This window comes from Capricornis sumatraensis, chromosome 20 (assembly GCF_032405125.1).
Source record: "Capricornis sumatraensis isolate serow.1 chromosome 20, serow.2, whole genome shotgun sequence".
NCBI classification, from domain to species: domain Eukaryota; kingdom Metazoa; phylum Chordata; class Mammalia; order Artiodactyla; family Bovidae; genus Capricornis; species Capricornis sumatraensis.
The window spans coordinates 57825001-57842843 of record NC_091088.1 but is presented as its reverse complement, the minus strand read 5'-3'; the positions used below and the strand labels follow the sequence as shown (position 1 = coordinate 57842843).

The following is a 17843-nucleotide window of genomic DNA, read 5'->3' as shown; positions in this document are numbered from 1 at the left end:
TTGAGCATCTAATCTGCTCTACTTCAATCAGAACAGTTTCTCTTTTATATATTAGCCTTCTCTGTCTCTTATCATACTTGCCAAAAGTTTGTTGATTTCTCTGGTATTTTCAAAGAACCAGCTTTAGGTTTTATTGACTAGCTCTGTTTGATTTTATATTTCATCAATTTCTGCTTTTACCTTTCTTAATTTCTTACATTTTTTCTTTGGTTTATTGCATGGACTTTTTCTAGTTTCTTGAGCGGTAACCTTATTTTGCTCAATTTCAAAATCTTTTCTTTTTGGTACTCTCAATGTATTTAAGCATTTTAATGATATCATCCTGCCCCAAGTGTGGCTATGATCATATCCCACAGTTTCTCTATATAATAGTTTCACTGTCATTTGATTTTGGTTGCTATTTACATTTTAATTGCCTCTGTAATCCACGTATCATTTAAATGTAAGAATCTTTTTTTTCAACAGTGTGTAGAAAGTTGGTGGTGGTGGGAGAAGAGGGCTATAGCTTTTGAATTGATATCTATTTTTATTGCATTGTGATTTAATATATTAAAAATGTTTTAAAAATAATATATTGATATACCATGTAAGCTTGCATTACATGGTAAGAAAGGGCTCTGAGGCTAATAAAATGGTTTGGAAAACTCTAGTCTATCCTGGGTCTTCCCTGGTGGCTCAAATGGTAAAGAATCTGCCTATAATGTGGGACACCTGGGTTTGATCCCTGGGTGGGAAGATTCCCCTGGAGAAGAAAATGGCAACCCACTCCAGTATTGTTAAGTCCACACCTTTTTACTGGTGGACAAATGGAGGGTCTAGGGAATCCATAGCAAATGAAGGGCTCTAGCCCAGATTTTGGAACCCTCATTCTGGGTACCTTTCACCACTCACCATCTCAGCTCAACATGCTGCTGCTAAGTCGCTTCACTCGTGTCCGACTCTGTGTGACCCCATAGATGGCAGCCCACCAGGCTCCCCCGTCCCTGAGATTCTCCAGGCAAGAACACTGGAGTGGGTTGCCATTGCCTTCTCCTCAGCTCAACATGGGCATCCCCAGAAAGGCTCTGTCTTGAGAGTTTCTGAGCAATCGCTCTACTGAGTTTTTCCATCCCTGCCCAAACCTCTCTTTCCACCCTGAGCCTGGAGTCTGCTATCACACTTCTGATTAACACCAGGTCTCGCTATAGTGGGTCATCTTGGCTGGGTGGGGCTTGTGGCTCAGACTTTAGTGAGACGGGTCAGAAGACGCTCGCCCTCTGGTTCCCACTCTTCTCTGCTCTCCAGCCCTCAACCCCACCCCTGCCCCGTTAGCATTCATTTATTCACAGGGGCTTTTTTGGTGTGTGTAGAGGAGGAGGGAGATATTTTTAGGATTCTGCAGGTGATGCTTGAGAGATACATGGAGTGGGGGTGGGGGAATCCCAGGACAGTGGAGGGCACAAAAGGGCATCTTTGATTAAGTCGATGTAGGCCAGAAAGTGCTGGAACTCTTCTTGAGAAATTTGGTCATTCCTTGTCCTGTATGCAAATAGCTTTGCATCAGGCTCCAGGTTATGGAGGGAGGCGCAGTGTAGGGGGAGGTGGCATGTCCCACAGCTATTTGGTGCCATAGGAGGGGCACTCTTTCAGCCACTGGAAACCAGGACCCTCAGAAATAATCTGGGAAGGGCCTGAGGCTGTGACATGAAGCGGTGGGGGCTTGGAGCCCTGTGTTTTGGGCATCCTTGTGCATGTATGTAGCCAGACCGAGATCATCTTGGGTGAGAAGGGAAGCACATGTGGCCACCAGGAGCGACAAGGTTGGCAGCGGTGGAAGGAGAGGCTGACACAGGCGTGTGTTAACCAAGGTGTTTATAGCCTCTGTGGGTCTCCGACAGCGCGGTGAAGGCGTAGGGCCCCGTTGGCTCTAACTCTAGGGTGAAAGCAGGAGGACCACGGTCCGGCATCCTTGCTGGAAGCGAGTGGCCCTCTTCTCCAGGGGAGGAGACAAGGAGAGTGACATGAAGAGCTCGTCTCTCTTGAGGTCTCCAGGTCCACAGTGCTACTCCAGGACTGTGGGGGAAGGACGGGGCACAGGGGTGGAGGAAGCCATCAGGCGAAGTAGGGGACCAGGTCCCCGGTGCCCCCATTCCTCCTGCACCCCTGCCCGACCCTGGCCTCCCGGCGGCCCCACCCGCCCCATGCTCAGCCTGTGCCAGGTTCAGATTCAGGAAGGTGTGGCCTTGGTCCTTGGGCGAGGAAGGAAGGTTGACTGTGAGGAGAGAGACAGGATGAAAGGAGTTCCGAAGCGTCATCAGGGGGCGACCTGCTGTCATGGACCAGCATTCTCCCCCCAACACTGACCCAGAAAACTAGGTTTTGATGAGTGAATGGATGAAGGAGGGTGCTAGGGGTGTCTGGAAGTGATTGGGTCCTTGATCCTGGGAGCTTCAAGTCTGAGGGAGTGGGGGTCACAGTCCTTGACTCAGGGACATGGCTTCTGAGACTGCCGGGTCTGATGTGGGAGGCCAGGCTCCAGGGACATGGCCTCTCAGGCCTCTGAGGATGCTCGGTCTGATGGGAGAGATAAGATCCCTAACTCTGGGAGCTCCCAGTCTGATGGAGAAGACAAGATCCCTAACTCTGGGAGCTCCCAGTCTGATGGAGGAGACAAGATCCCTAACTCTGGGAGCTCCCAGTCTGATGGGGAGACACAGTCCCCAACATCTGGAAGCTCCCAGTCTGATGGAGGAGACATGGTCCCTACCTCTGGGAGCTCCCAGTCTGATGGAGGAGACATGATCTCTATCTCTGGGAGCTCCCAGTCTGATGGGGAGACACGGTCCCCAACATCTGGAAGCTCCCAGTCTGATGGAGGAGACATGGTCCCTACCTCTGGGAGCTCCCAGTCTGACTGGGAGTTATGGTCCCCAACATCTGGAAATTCCCAGTCTGATGGAGGAGACATGGTTCCTGACCACTGGGAATTTCCGGTCTGAAGAGGAAACACAATGCCCACCACGTAGGGGTCTCCATCTCGATGGAGGAGATCATCCTTATTTCAGCTTGAGAGAGAAATGTACCCTCTGAGGGTAGAAATTCTGTTCTCTTACTGCATCACAAAGCACGAAGCACGATCCGCACTGTCTAAGATGACAGTCTGAGGAGGGAGGCATGGCTCCACCCTCACCCTATTCCGCCCGTCTGATGGGAGGGGTACAGGGTGAGGGAGGTGGCAGTGTCTCCCGTGTTTTATGGTCCAGGGAAAAGGGTACCTTACCCTCAGTCTACACCCTGTATTTTGAAACCTTTGGTCTGGTGTGCTTCTTACAGAAGAGAGAAGGCATGGAAGTCCCATTGAGTGCCCCAGTCCAATGGAGGAAGCCAGTTTGCCCCTGGTCTGTCGGTTTGACAGACGAGGCAGGAGCTCTATCTGGGGAGACCCAAGTCAGCTGGAGGACTGAGTCAGCTGGACTCCGCACTACTGGGAGCCCTTGTCTGAAAAGAGCCGCCCCCTCCCCGTCCCCTCCTGCACACTCACGGGCCACCTGCAGCTCCACTTCCAGCGTCTCCGTCTTGCCCTGCAGCGTGACGGTCTTGAGGGTGTAGCGGCCGGCATCCGTGAGGTTCAGCTTCTGCACCAGCAGTGAGCAGTTGGGGAAGCCCACCTCCCGGCCTGTGTGCGCGGGGCCTGCGATCCAGTTCCCGGAAGGAAGTTGGCTGAGAAGCCGGTTAGGCTCGGAGGCAGGCCCGCGGTACCAGGCATAGACCAGCAGGTCCTTGGGGTAGCCCTGGACGGTCAGCGTCACGTCCTGGCCCTCCATCGGCCGGGTGGGCACCGGAACGATGGTCATGACGACCGTGGCCGCTGGGGAGAGAGCGAGGGCGGCTGGGTCAGCTGGGCCTCCATGGGTCACAGCGCCCGCCGCCCACCCCCGGCCAGCTCATCTATGCCTCCCGCAACTGACTGGCCCTCCCAGTGCCGGGGTGCCAGAAGGGAGACAGAGGAAGGAGGTGGTGACTTGTGTGGCGGTGGAGGTGGATTTTGTGTCTCAACAATGCCTGCCCGCCAGGAAGCTGCGTTTTGCCTCATTAGTTTGGGAGACCCCCGTGCGTGGGGGCCGTCTCTCTCCCATTAGACTAGGAATTTCCAGCTCTTGGGGGACTATCTCTCCCCATTAAACTGGAAGACCCTAGAGGGCCAAGTCATGTCTCCTCCATCAGATTGGAAATTGTTAAAAGTCCAGGGGCTGTGTCTCCCCCATCAGATTGGAAATTCTCAGATTATGGGGGCCGTGTCTCCCCCATTAGATCGTTGGGAGCTATGTACTCCAGGTATTGTCTTTTCTGTGAGCTTGCAAGAACTCAGAATAGGGGGAGCTATAGTTCAGCATTAGATTGAAAGATTCCACAGAGTGGAGGCCATGTCTCCTCCATCAGATTGGAAATTCCAATTTATTATTGGGCTGGGTCTTTCCAGTCAGCTGGGGACCCCAGAAGTTGAATGGGGGACATGTCTATCCCATCAGTCTGGAAATTCCTAGAAAGTGGGGGCCTGTACTCCCCCATCAGATTGGGAGTACCCCCAAAAGTAGAAACTGTTTCCTCCATCAGACTAGGAATTCTCAAAAAAAAAAAAAAAAAAAAAAGCCATGTCTCTTTAAGACCCCATCTCCCCCATCAGAATACAAAATCTGCTTAAGTGTCCCCTGTGTCTCCTCCATCTGATCAGAAGTCATGCCGTCTTCATCACTGCTTGGGTGGCGTGTGAGGCGTTGCCTCTTCTCTCTGACCGGCAGCTCTTGACTAGGGAGGCCGTGCTTCCCTAATTCACGACCGTCTGTGCGAGGGCAGAGACCATGTCTCCTCCGTCAGACCAGGTGGGGGCAGGACGGTGGCCCCCTTTCCTGTGCCTCCCCCTTTGGTACCTGCCACAGGGTGGCCAACAGTTCAGGAGGCCTTTGGGGGCACTGTGCCCACTCCCTGCACATACCTGCACACCTTGGACACCCCCCATCTTGACCTGCAGAGACGGGGCTCTGGGCGGCGCCTCAGGTCATCTGGTCCACCCCCCTGTCTCTTGCCAAGACCAGCTGCCAAGGCCCCCCCCGTAGGGTGGAGCAGAAGGTACACTTACCTCTGGGGACGCCATTTCTGCTTTGGGTGAAAGAGATTCCACCCTTTGGATGAGACCCAGCCTGTTAGTAGGAGGGAGGCACGAGGGCGGGAAGGATTGTTGCCACTGTCCCTGGGGGATGGTGGCCACTTGGGAAGGAACCAAGGCGGAATGAATGAGGCCCTCATGTTCAAAGCCACCATCCCCAGGGGATGAGCAGATGTCCCCTGAGGATCCTGATGGCTCTGAGAACACCAGCTGTGTCCGTGCTACCCCCACCGCCAGGTTGTTTAAGGACAGAGGCAAGACAGTGCCTCTCTCGCTGTGTTTTTCCATTTGCCAATGAAAGGCAGTAATTTCCCCGGGAGCGCGTTTGCCTGTGCGCGGGTGTGCGCATGCGCATACCAGCATCCGCGCCAGATAGCTGAATAATTGAGTTGGCTGCGCGGAGGTTCAGCTGTTTCTGCGGCAGGGAGGGGGCCCAGCCTGCAGCTGCTGTGACAGACTGAATTTAAAACAGGGGCATGCGTATAAAGGGACATCGAATGTTTTTCCACTCTACCGCTGCACGGTTTGGGACATGTGGCCCGTTTCTGGCTTTGCCACCCCTCAAGGAAGAGAGTCTGATACGTCGATTTTTTTTTTTCCGGGGTGGGGGTGTGATAAGCCACAGACTGCCTTCCTTTTGTCACCTGGGGATGAAAAGGGTCCACCTGAAATGCCACTTTGTCCTTTGGCCAATGAATGGGGTGAGAATCTCTCCCTTTCCCATCATCTGTTGGGCAAACGGCCGCAGAATGGTGGGTGGAGCAGCCGAAGCTGGGGTCCAACTGGGCCTCCAAGGGGAGGGGGCGGTGGCCAGGCTGGGGGCGACTCACCAGAGAGTTTGACCACCACTGAGGCAGATCCAGAGAGCAGGGTCTTGGGGTTCTTAACAATACACGTGTACGTGCCCTCCTGGGCGGCTGTCATGCTACTGATGTTCAGGTGGTCTTGGTCGTTCTTTAAGGCCCGCCCATTGAAGGCCCACACATACTCGGGCTCCGGGCAGGACCGGGCCGCGCACCACAGCGTGAGGGACGTGTTGAAGTCGACTTTGATGGTGCAGCCTGTGCGGGTGGTGGAGTCCTGGAGTATGGCCACGCGTTCTGGGCCAACTGTGAGGGCGGGAGGGAGACGAAAGGGCAGTGGAGGGAGAGGGCCGTCCAGGCGGTCACCCGCCCAGCTTTCTTTCCACCAGGAGGAGCCCCTGGGAAAATCTGGAGCAAAAAAGTGCTCTGGCCTTTGCAAATCCCTCCTGGATCTCTAACTTGCTCTAAGATCTTGACAATCACTTTCCCTCTCGGGGGATTTCAGTCGTCTTTTCTGTAGAAAGACGACGTTGGGGCACTGCACAAAAGCCCTGCAAGATGTTTCTGACATCTACGGGTTCATTAAGGGAAAAAAAGGCCTAAATGATTGGTTTCCGATAAGCCATTCTAAGAATCTAGAATTCTAGGGTTCCAAGAGTAGGTATTTCTAAGTTCTAGGAGGCTGAGTCTAGAAATCTATGTTTCTAAGATTCCAGGGTTGGGCAGCTCTAAGTTTCTAGAATTAGAGTCTAAGAATCTCTGCCTCTAGTGTTTCTGGGGTTCTCAGAGTCTAGAATCCAGAGCTTCTCAAATTTAGAATTCCCTGGTTGTAGGATTCTAGGCTCTAAGTTTTTCTGCATTGCCATCCCTCGTGTACCTGAGTGATTTCTTTCCTCTGGGTTGTTTAGTCGCTCAGTCGTGTTGGACTCCTTTGTGACCCCCTGGACTGTAGCCCGCCAAGCTCCTCTGTCCATGGGATTTCCCAGGCAAGAATACTGGAGTGGGTTGCCATTCCCTTCTCCAGGGGATCTTCCCGACCCAGGGATCTAACCTGCATCTCCTGCATTGGCAGGTGGATTCCTTACCACTGAGCCACCTGGGAAGCCCTTTCTCTGAATGCCACATGGTGTGTCTGCTGCTCCTGGGGATGACTCCATACTTTGGTTATGTTTTTAATTTTATTTCCCCTCCCATTCCACCATTCATGTCCCCTCTCCCTTTCAAAAATAACCAGTCCTGGCAGTATTGATTCAAAGGGAGAGATGATTCAATTTCGAACGTGGTCTTCTTGTCCTTTGGAGATGGGTTGAGTGTATTTTGAGGGGACCCTTTGGTTTCTAACCCCAGCTGGCCTACTGACTCACTGTGTGCCCTCGGGCACCCTCTCCTGGCCTCAGTTTCCCCATCTATGAGGCTGGGGGCTGGGCTGGGAGGACTCACAGTACACGGTCAGGTTGACGGGCTCGCTGCGGCTGACACTGACAGGGTTCCAGACCTCACACTGGTAGGCGCCGGCCTCCTCCCTGCGGATGCCATGCCGAGTCAGCACCCGGCCATCGGGGGACAGGCCAAGGCGCACGGCGATGGGCAAGGCGTCGCCGTTGAAGAACCAGCGGACCTCAGCAGGGCTGGGGCTGCTGCATGTCAGGTGTAGAGTGTCCCGGCGCTCCACCAAGGCCGTGCTGTTGGCCACGACCACGGGCTGGGCCAGCATCTCTGTGGGGCAAGAGACAGAGGGGGAGGGGGCCGGGCACTGCCTGCTCCCACGGTCTCCCCCTCCCCAGGCAGGGGGCATGGCTGGATCCCAGTACCCCTGAAACCCCAGCCAGAGGAGCAAAGAACAGGATGAGAGGAAGGTTTAAATCCTGGAAGCCATCTGGGAGGAGGTGAGCATTTTAATGTTATTTTAGGACTTTTTTTTTGATGGCACATTTTTTAGGTTTTTTTTTTCTCAGGATTTGGCAGGAGCTGGGAAAGCCCAGCTAGGGTAGAGGGGGCTCTCGGGGGTGTCTCACCATAGACCTGCATGTGTCCGTAGCCCACCTCCGTCTGAAATTGCCTGTTGAGAGTCTGCAGGATGTAGGTGCCCGAGTGCCCAGGCAGGGCACCCTGGATGTCCAGGCCACCGTCGGGGCGCACAGCCTCTCGCCCCGTGTGGGCTGGGCCAGGGGTCTCATCGCCTGTGCTTACGATGTAGCTGGCTACCAGGTAAGACAGGCTGAGTGTGGGCCCCGCGTACCAGTTGTAGGCCAGCAGTTCCCCCGAAAGCCCTTGGACAGCCAGAGTGACGTTGTCACCCTCGGCTGGCTGGGCAGGCTCGGGGGTGATAATGATCTCGGCCCCCGTGCTCAGGAACGCGGCTGAAAAGGAGCCAGAGGGGTGGGGTGAGACAGGCTCGACCGCTCCCCACATTTGATGGGGGAGGAGACATGGGCTCCTGGCACATGTGTTTCCTCCATACAGTAAGTGCTCAGTAACTATCTGCCAGGTGCTGACGGGGTCTCCGTCCTGGGGGGGTGGGGGCTGGGATCTGAGGACTGGATCTGATGGGCTGCGCTAAGGATCTAGCATTGGCCTTGCTCATACCAAGCTCACAGCACCCACTCAGCCCATGGGGCCCAGGACGAGACCCAGAGGGTTTTCCCCGGCCGTGAGAGTCATCAGATTAAGCGGCCTCATCCTGCCCCCCGGGAACCCTGGCTCCCAGTTGGGTGCCCTTCCTTTGCCTCCCCAGGCTCAACCACAGCAGAAAGTAGGGCTGTGATTAATCCACTCCACCCTTTCTGTTCTCAACCCAGGAGATAAGCCCCAAACCCGACTAGCTGGTCGAGTCTGCCTGGGATGAAATTGTGTGTGGCTGCCTGGATCAGGAAGCTGTGGCAGTTCTCACATAAGAAGTGTTTACATGCCTGGCCTGGTTTCTGGGACTTTCCATACTGATGGAGCCTGGCTATGAGCAAGGGCTCTGGATCTAGCGCTCAGCCCTGTTGCTTTCTGGCTGTGTGACCCTGACCAGCGACTTCACCTCTCTGAACCTTAGGCTTCTGGTCTATGGAGTGGGGGTGATGGGTGGGGTGATTATGAATACACAAAAAGTGTAGGACAACACCCGGTAGATGGTAGTAAATGCTGCTGGGGATGACCTTCAAATGACCCCAGGAATTAGACCCATTTCATAGATGAGGAAACTGAGGCTGAGAAGAGGAAAGCAACTGCCCAAACCACATCCTGAGGGAGGATTGACTACAACTGAAATCAACAGCTGTTGATTACAACTCATGGTAGTTAAGGCTTCTGTAGCTCAGTAAGGATTTGCTACATGAATGAAGCACAGCAGTGGCTCCCTAACCCACACCCCGCTTTTAGAAATCTCCAAAGTCACCTCAAAAATCTCTTTGGGTGACAGTCCCCGGCCTGCCCCACACTGGTGATTCTTGGAGGAGTAAATTGTGCCTGCATGAAGCAGAGCTGTCACCCCTACCTGCTGGGTTTCTGGCTCATACCCTCCCTCCCCAGACTCCCCTCCCTTCCCTGAGACCATGAGGCAACGGCTCTAGGGGTGCCGTTCTCGCTCACCACTGAGAAGGAGCCATCTGCTTCGGATCAGCACCATCTTTCACCCCAAAGCCGGCTCTTGGAGACAACGGCGTGGTGGCCCGGCGCTCCGAGGCCCTTCCTGGTTGGGGTTTGGCTCCGTCTGGCGCTGGACCTGGGAGGATTCGGTGATTTGGAGCTGGGGGAGATCACCTGAATTTGGAGGGATCGAGTCACCAAGAATCTGGGGCCCCGTTTGGGTACCAGAGCGGGTGTGGCAGGCACGGGCCAGGGGCCACGACCTGGTCAGGCCTCCTGGGGCGCCGCCTGACCTTCTTTGTGCCGAGGGCCCGGGTTTGGTACCAGGAGAAGAACCAGGTCACCAGGGAGGCGGGAGGAGGGCCAGGGGAAGATTTTAGGGCAGTTTTTACCCACAGTGCAGGCCGACTTGCGGGGGACACTGAGGGATAAAACCCATCCACGGTGACTGCCATTTTCCCAGGCCCAAAGCCGTGGGTGACCCTCAGGTTTCATCTCAGTGGCTGCCCTGTGATGCGGTCACTGTCAGAGTCCCAGCGGGCAGATGGGGAAACTGAGGCATGGGGTAAGGGCTCTGACTTGCCCAAGTTCCTGCAGGCAGGGGGTTCTGAACTCTGCTTTGTTTCTGAACCCACACAGAAGGGAAGGAGGCTAGTGACTGTACACTTTCTCTGGGGCTCTGTTTTTTGTTCATTTTTTATACATATTTATTTATTTGACTGCGCCAGTTCTCAGATGCGGCACATGGGATCTTTAATCTTCGTTGTGGGAGGCAGGATCTTTAGTGGCGGCATAGTGTCCAAGTTCTCTGACCAGGGATTGACCGGCCCCCTCCCTGCATTGGAAGTGTGGGATCTTAACCACTGGAAGTCCCAGGGGCTGTGTTTCTTGTTGGTTTCCTACATGGGGCTGAGCAATCCACACTCTCTCTCTTCTTCCCTTGAAGTCTTGTTCTTTCTGTCTGTGAAATGGGCATATGTGAACCCTTTGGGGCCAGAGAGAGTCCAGTCTTGACCTTGCCTATACACTTCCTGGAAGTGAGGCTGGAAGCAGCCTCTTCCTGAGTCTCTGTTGACTGCTCTGAAAACCAGGGGTGTATAGACTCTAATCAGGGTTGTTGACTGATTAGTGAGAACATATCAGGAACTTAGCACCTGGCAGAGTTGGGTCCCAAACACAAGAGATAGTTGGTGTTATTGGACCTAGTTCCACTTTTCCTAGTTTCCATGACCATATGCAAGTTATGGAGCCCACTGGGCCTCAGTTTCCTCATCTGTAAAATGGGAGTGATGATGATACCCATGTCATGGGCTGTTGGAACGATGAAATGAATGAACTTGTGTGAAGTACTTAACATGATGCCTGGCACGGAGCAGAGGCTCAAGAAGAAATCACTCAGGGACTTCCCTGGTGATCCAGCAGCTAAGACTCCATGCTCCCAATGCAGGGGGCCCAAGTTCGATCCCTGGTGAGGGAACTAGATCCCACATGCTGTAACTAAGACCCGGTGCAGCCAAATAAACAAACAAAATATATTTTTTTTAAAAGAAATTGCTCATTCATTCACCCTACAAATATTTAATCAGCATTGTTGGTCTGCCAAGCACTGTCCTAGGGACTAGTAGGTAGAATTCCTGCCCTTGTGGGGCTGAGATTTGTGGGGTAAACAAACCAAACATAAAATCTATCCCATGTTGGATGGAGATAAGTGCTGTGGGGAAAAATCAAGCCAGGAAGGTGGCTGGCGGTTTTGGAATTGGGGCCAGAGGTTGGGGGGGGGCAGGGAGGCTGTCTCTGGGAAGGTGATGCTCGGTAGAGGCCCTGGGGGGATGGGGCGGGGGTGGGAAGCACCACCCCCACAGTCAAGAACATTTGTTCTTGACAAATGTGTTATCAGTATCTCGATGGTGGCTGGGTCCTGGTGTCTCTGAGGCTCCAGCATCCTGCTTCTGGGCCGGGGGCCATACCTGTGGCTCACCTGTCCTGATTTGCTCCTCCAGCACTGCGTCCTCAGCTGCCCTGGGAGGGCGGGGCTCTGACGTGGGGGACAGCGTGAGCTGAGGGGGTGGGTGCGGCCAGGTGAGTTGTGGGTTACCTGGCACACTCCCCCCATCCCTCCTGTGACCTCAACTCGCCCTTCTCTGTCCCAGCCCAGCCCTCTCCCCTGAGCCCCGGGAACCTCATCCAGGGGCTCAGGATATCATTCAGGATGCTTGCCCCTCCCCACCTCCCCGGATGTCCCTGGGCACCTCTTGCTCACCCGTCCCAAAATGACCTTGAGATCTCCCCCTAGAGCTGCTCCTCCTCCCCACCCTCTTATCAGAGATGGCGCCACCGTCTACCGTCACTGGGGCAGAGACGGGGCCTTGTCCCTGATTTTAGTCTACGCCCCCAGCCACCGCATGCCACAGTCTCTCATGCCTGCTTCTTAAATGCCCTGTGTGTCTTTGTCTCGCTCCCTGTGGCTCCTGCCTTAGTGCCGGTCTCCCCAGCCTGCACTGACCCCTCATCTGGCTTCCCCTCCCCAACTCCTCCCTGGTCTCTGACCCTGGTTTGGCTCCCTCTCAGTGCCCAGAACCTGCTATGGCTCCTCCGGAGAAAGCTATGCCCTCAGGAGAAAGCCCAGCTTGTCACTGTGGCCCCGCATGGCCTGGCCCCTGCCTGCTTGAACACCTGTTCCTTCTGGGAACTCTGCTCCAGTTATTCCGCCTCACTGGCACTCTCTCCACCCAGCACATCCCTGCTTCCCTCTGCTCTATTTCATTGCCTATTCAACAACTCCCCCTCCTCCTCCAGGAAGTCCTCCTGGACTCCTAGACTTCATGAGGTGCACCCCTCATCCCCAGTCAGTCCCAGCCCTGACCACCTTGGGTCTTCACTGTCAGGGGGTAGGTCTGTTTCTTCAAAGCGACTGAGTCGTGGGAAGGCAGGACTAGGGCCGCTGTGCTGTGGGCATCACCGTGTCCCCCGCACTGCCCAGCACAGGATCGGGTGATGGAGCAAAGGCTGAGAGAGTGTTTGTGGAACTGGACGCCAGGGGCAGATGACATAGACAGAGGAGTCTCCAGGGAGGTCTGGGCTTCTGGGGATTTGCCGTCTGGCTGAGTAGCGAGCAGAGGCTTTGGCTCTGAGAGTCTTGAGGACAGATCCTGGCTTTTGTCCAGACCCCACCATGGCTCCCTACCACCCTCAGCAGCGCACAGACCCTCCGCTCTCTGTGGTCCTTGCACTTGCTGATTCACTCCCGGCTCCATCTCCCCAGCCCCTCCCCCTGGTGCTCCCTGACACAAGCCTGGACTTTTGGTCCAATTGAGTGCTGTGGTTTCTTGAGCACCTACTATGTGCCAGGCCCAGAGCTGGGCAGAAAGTCAACCTGGCCATCCTGGGCAGGGGCCTTTGCCTGTCTGGCAGGTGGGTGGCAGCTGATCGTGACACTGACCTCTCTGGGGTTTCTCTGGGGGTGAGGGAGAGCAGGTGCATGGGCTCAGTGCCGTGCCTACTCCAGAGTGGGCACTGGGTACTCAGGGGCCATCATTCATTCACCTTTCAACAAACATTTATTGAGCATCTCGTAGGTGCTGGGCACTGTGCTAGGTGCTGGGTTACAGCTACGAATAAGACTGGAAAAATCCCTGCCCCATAGAGCTGACCTTTTGTTCGGGGCGATAGTCAGCTTACAAGTAAATAGATGTAACATATCAGGTGGAGATAATGTGATGGAGAGGGACAAAGCAGGAGAGGGGATGGAGGGACCTGGGGCGCTGGTTTATGTAGGGTCAACAGGAGATGTTTTAGGAGGTGACATCAGAGTAGAGAGAGACTCAATGAGGGAAAATCGAATCTGGGGGATTCTGGGGGAAAAGCATTCCAGGCAGCCAGAACAGCAAGTGCAAAGGCCCCGAGGCAGCAGTGTTCTGGTGAGCGGGAGGCTGGTGTGCCTGGAGCACAGTGAGTGGAGGGGGGCAGAGAGGAAACATGGGCGGATCCTGCAGGGCCTTGTGGGCCACAGAACTTTGGCTTTCACTCTGAGGTAGGAGCCCTGGGAGAGATGTGAGCAGAGAAGGCATGGGCGCTGACTTAGGTGTTAATAGCATCTTCTGGCTGCGTGTGGGGCACAGACTGTGGGAGGCGGCAGCAGATGCTGGGAGGCAGTGGGGTGACCAGAGCAGTCTAGACAGGGTGTCCAGGGTGCTGGTGGTTGTTCAGTCACTCAGTTGTGTCTGACTCTTTGGGACCCCGTGAACCGCAGCACGACAGGCTTACCTATTCTTCACCATCTCCCGGAGTTTCCTGAAACTCATGTCCATTGAGTCAGTGATGCCATCCAACCATCTCATCCAGGGTGGTAGTCACTGCGATTAGCTTATCCCAGTTTAGATGAGCTGTGAGTGAAAAGTACACACCGAAGAGGTGATCGTCTTGTAATATACAGAAGTATTGAATCATTATGTTGTGTGCCTGAAACTAACAGTGTTGTAGGTCAATTACACTTCAACTAAAAGAAAAGATACGTAATCACAGTATCCTAATAGGTCCTGCAGTGAACAGTATTTACATTGTCATTATAATGGTGCAAACACTAAATATTGACATAATTAAAAGCAGGGGCTTCTTAGGTGGCACAGTGGTAAAGAATCTGCCTGCAATGCAAGAGACGTGGGTTCCATTCCTGGATCGAGAAGATCCTCTGGGGAAGGAAATGGCAACCCGCTCCAGTAATTCTTGCTTGGAAAACCCCATGGACAGAAGAGCCTGGCAGGCTACAGTTCATGGGGTTGCAAAGAGTCAGACACGACGGAGCATGCACGCGTGCATGCAGGCATGATAAAATTTTGAAGAGAGGATGAGGGAGGAGAGGTGGAGATATTAAATCTTCATGTCTTATAACATCTATGAATTTACAATTATTTTTCTCTTTTTTAAATTGTATTTATAGGAGGCGATAGGCTTAACTAAACCTGTTGTGACAATCATTTCGCAAAATATGTAAATCAAACCATCTTGCTCTGCACCTTAAACAGTGATATAGTCAACTTTTTCTTTCTTTTTCCTTTTTGGCCATGCTGTATGGCTTAAGGGATCTTAGTTTCCTGACCAGGGTTTGAACCCGGGCCCTCGGAGAAGGCAATGGCACCCCACTCCAGTACTCTTGCCTGGAAAATCCTATGGACGGAGGAGCCTGGTAGGCTGCAGTCCATGGGGTCGAGAAGAGTCGGACACGACTGAGCGACTTCACTTTCACTTTTCACCTTCATGCATTGGAGAAGGAAATGGCAACCCACTCCAGTGTTCTTGCCTGGAGAATCCCAGGGATGGTGGAGCCTGATGGGCTGCCGTCTATGGGGTCGCACAGAGTCGGACACGACTGAAGTGACTTAGCAGCAGTAGCAGCCTCTACAGTGAGAGCGTGGAGACCATGAGGGAACTCCCTATATAAGTTTTTTCCTAATAAAACTGAAAAAAAAACAAACAAACCCTGAAAGTGAAAAGGAAAAAAAGCTCACAAAATATTGAAGATTTATTGCAGACACGTACACAAAGAATCCAAAACCTATTGTTCACTTTTTATATTGAGTCCATGTTTAAATGATGGGCACTAGTGATAAACAACCCACCTGCCAATGCAGGAGACATAAGAGACATGGGTTTGATCCCTGGGTCAGGAAGATCCCCTGGAGGAGGGTATGGCAACCCACTTCTGTATTCTTGCCTGAAGAATCCCATGAACAGAGGAGCCTGGCGGGCTACAGTCGATGGGGTCACACAGAGTTGAACACGACTGAAGAGACTTAGCAGCATGTTGAAATGATAACATTTTGCCTATGCTGGGTGACATAAATTTGGTTCACCTGTTTCTTTTTATTCTTCTTCATGTGATACTAGAACATTTTAAAGTGTATGCATGGGTGGCCCACGGAGGGGAGAAGTGGTTGGGTCACTGATATATTTTACTAACGATTTATGCATTATTTTGACATTATTGGCTTTACCTATTGTCTCAACCAGCATCACCCTCCCTCCCTGAAAACCCGTTTTGCAGACAAAGAAACTGAGGCTCAGACCTTAGCTTTGGGAAATTGAAGTGGGCAAGTCTTAATTTTCTCTGCAGCTGGGACAAAGTTCTCTGACCTTATTTTGTTCACTCTGTCCCCTGACCCCTGCCCTCTTTTCTCACCAGCCACGTCATGAGTGCCCTAGGGAGCTGGGGGTGACCTGGAGCCTCCTCCATTCTGTCTCCTCTCTGAGACTCTGCCCACGACTGACGACGTTTCTAAGGTGGAACCCGTGGGTGGGGCTCTCGTGCCAGGACACTTGCCCCATCCTTCTGGTTGGAGCCCTTGCTCTGAGAGCTACTCGCTTAGCGAGGCTGAAGCAGGTTTCTGGACCCCTGTTTTCTGTTCCCCTTATCTCTCCAGGGCGAGGCTGTGGGTGCTGTAATATTTACTCATGGATCTGACTTCAGGGTGTGGCTTCCTGTGCCGGCTTGGCAAGGTCTGGGCTTGGTCTTGGGGAGGCTGTTGTTGGGGAGAAAGAACTCCACATCCCCTTAATTCCTCACCCTCGGAAGAACGTCCAGGCTACTGTGCCTGGTGGGGGGTGGACAGTGGACCGGAGGGGCCAGCCTCAGACCTTCGCCTTGGCTGTTCCCGTTGCCTGGATACCTGTCCCGCTCCCTGCCCCCATCCCAGTCTCACCTTACTCACCTGGGTTTTTCCAGGTCATTCAATCATTGAACAAATATTTATCGAACACTGACTACCTGCCAGGCTGGCTGGGGAGACAGGCAACATCCCTCTCCTTGTGGGGCTAAATCCTATTGGAGGGAGACGGGTTATAATGGAAAGACTGATAGAGAATATCATGTCAGGTGGAGACAAGTGTTATAAAAATATGAGATAGGGCCAGAGGATTGGGAGTGGCAGAGGTTGCTCTGTTGGTAGGGAGGTCAGGGAGTCTTTCTAGGAGGTGATGTTTGAGCTGAGACGTGAAGGAGGAGACCAAGGAAGACTCTGACTAATTAGGGGTGCTGTGTTTTTGGCAGAAGTCTTGGGCTTCCCAGGTGGCTCAGTGGTAAAATCCCCCTGCCAATACTGGAGACTCAAGAGACGCGGGTTGGATACCTGGGTTGGGAAGATCCCCTGGAGAAGGAAATGGCAACCCACTCCAGTATTCTTGCCTGTGTAAAATCTTGTGGACAGAGGAGCCTGGCAGGCTACAGTCCATGGGGTTGCAAAAGAGTCCGACGTGACTTAGTGACTAAATAACAATGGGCAAGTGCAAAGGCCCTGAGGCAGCAAGGGCCAGGATGAGTGTGAGGAAGGCAAGGAGACGGGGTGTGGCTGGAACTGGGTGAGACAGGACAGTGGGAGGAGCTGGTTATAGAAGAGGTGGGGGCCTTCCCTGGTGGGCCAGTGGTTAAGACTCTGCGTTTCCACTGCAGGGGGCACAAGTTCAATACCTGGTCGGAGAACCAAAACCCCTAACTAAAATCCCACATGCCATGTGGCACAGCCAAGAAAAAAGTGTAAAAAGGAGCAGGGGACCCAGAACAGGGCCCTTTGGACACAAGATGGCCCATTATAGACGAGTCACGTGATGGTAAGGCTGAACTTGGGATAAGAGCCAATGAGGAACAGAGTGAGTGAAGTGAGTGAAAGTCGCTCCGTCGTGTCCGACTCTTTGCCACCCCATGGACTGTAGCCCACCAGGCTCTCCTCTGTCCATGGGATTCTCCAGGCAAGAATACTGGAGTGGGTTGCCATTCCCTTCCCAGAAGGGAAGGGTTTAGGTGTAGGGTGAGGGGCCACGTGGGGCCAGGTTGGCACGAGTGAGGGGATGGGTTTTTCTGGAAGGCGGTTGAGGCCTGTAAGTGAAGGGCAGAATTAGGGAGGTGGAGGGGAGCAGAGAGAGTGTTGGGGTTCTCTGGGGACCCCAAAAGGGCAGAAAGGGCCTGGGAGGGGCGACTTGGCTAAGTAACTCTGGGCCTCATTTTTCCCCATCAAGAGTATGGGAAGGGGCCGGACTTGGATTTTGAGTTATGACTAAAAGCAATTTAAAAGCTTTGGGAAACTTCACATTTTACATGCTCATCCAAAGCAGAGGGCAGAACAACGCCCTTCCCCCGAGCTCGGGCCAATCTCGTTTTTGTCCCTACCCATGCTCTTCTCTCATTTGACTTTGAAAGCAAATCCCAGCCACAGAATTGTTTTTATTCACACTTCAGTCTGTATCTCTAAAAGGTTCAGTTCAGTTCAGTTGTTCAGTGGTGTCCAACTCTTTGCGACCCCATGGACCACAGCACTCCAGGCTTCCCTGTCCATCAC

At 53.5% G+C, this 17843-nt stretch overlaps 1 protein-coding gene across 1 annotated transcript in view; it reads right to left on the bottom strand.

Moving 5' to 3' along the window:
* Positions 1-1838: 1838 nt before the first annotated feature.
* CEACAM16 (CEA cell adhesion molecule 16, tectorial membrane component) overlaps positions 1839-17843 on the bottom strand; it is a 16787-nt gene continuing 782 nt past the window's right edge. Inside the window, exons 2-8 of the mRNA XM_068993090.1 lie at positions 11498-11576; positions 7962-8306; positions 7387-7662; positions 5974-6252; positions 3521-3847; positions 2174-2251; positions 1839-1912 (exon numbers count right to left, since the gene is read on the bottom strand). Coding sequence (XP_068849191.1) covers positions 1839-1912; positions 2174-2251; positions 3521-3847; positions 5974-6252; positions 7387-7662; positions 7962-8306; positions 11498-11576 — 1458 coding nt within the window. The remainder of the gene's footprint in view (positions 1913-2173; positions 2252-3520; positions 3848-5973; positions 6253-7386; positions 7663-7961; positions 8307-11497; positions 11577-17843) is intronic.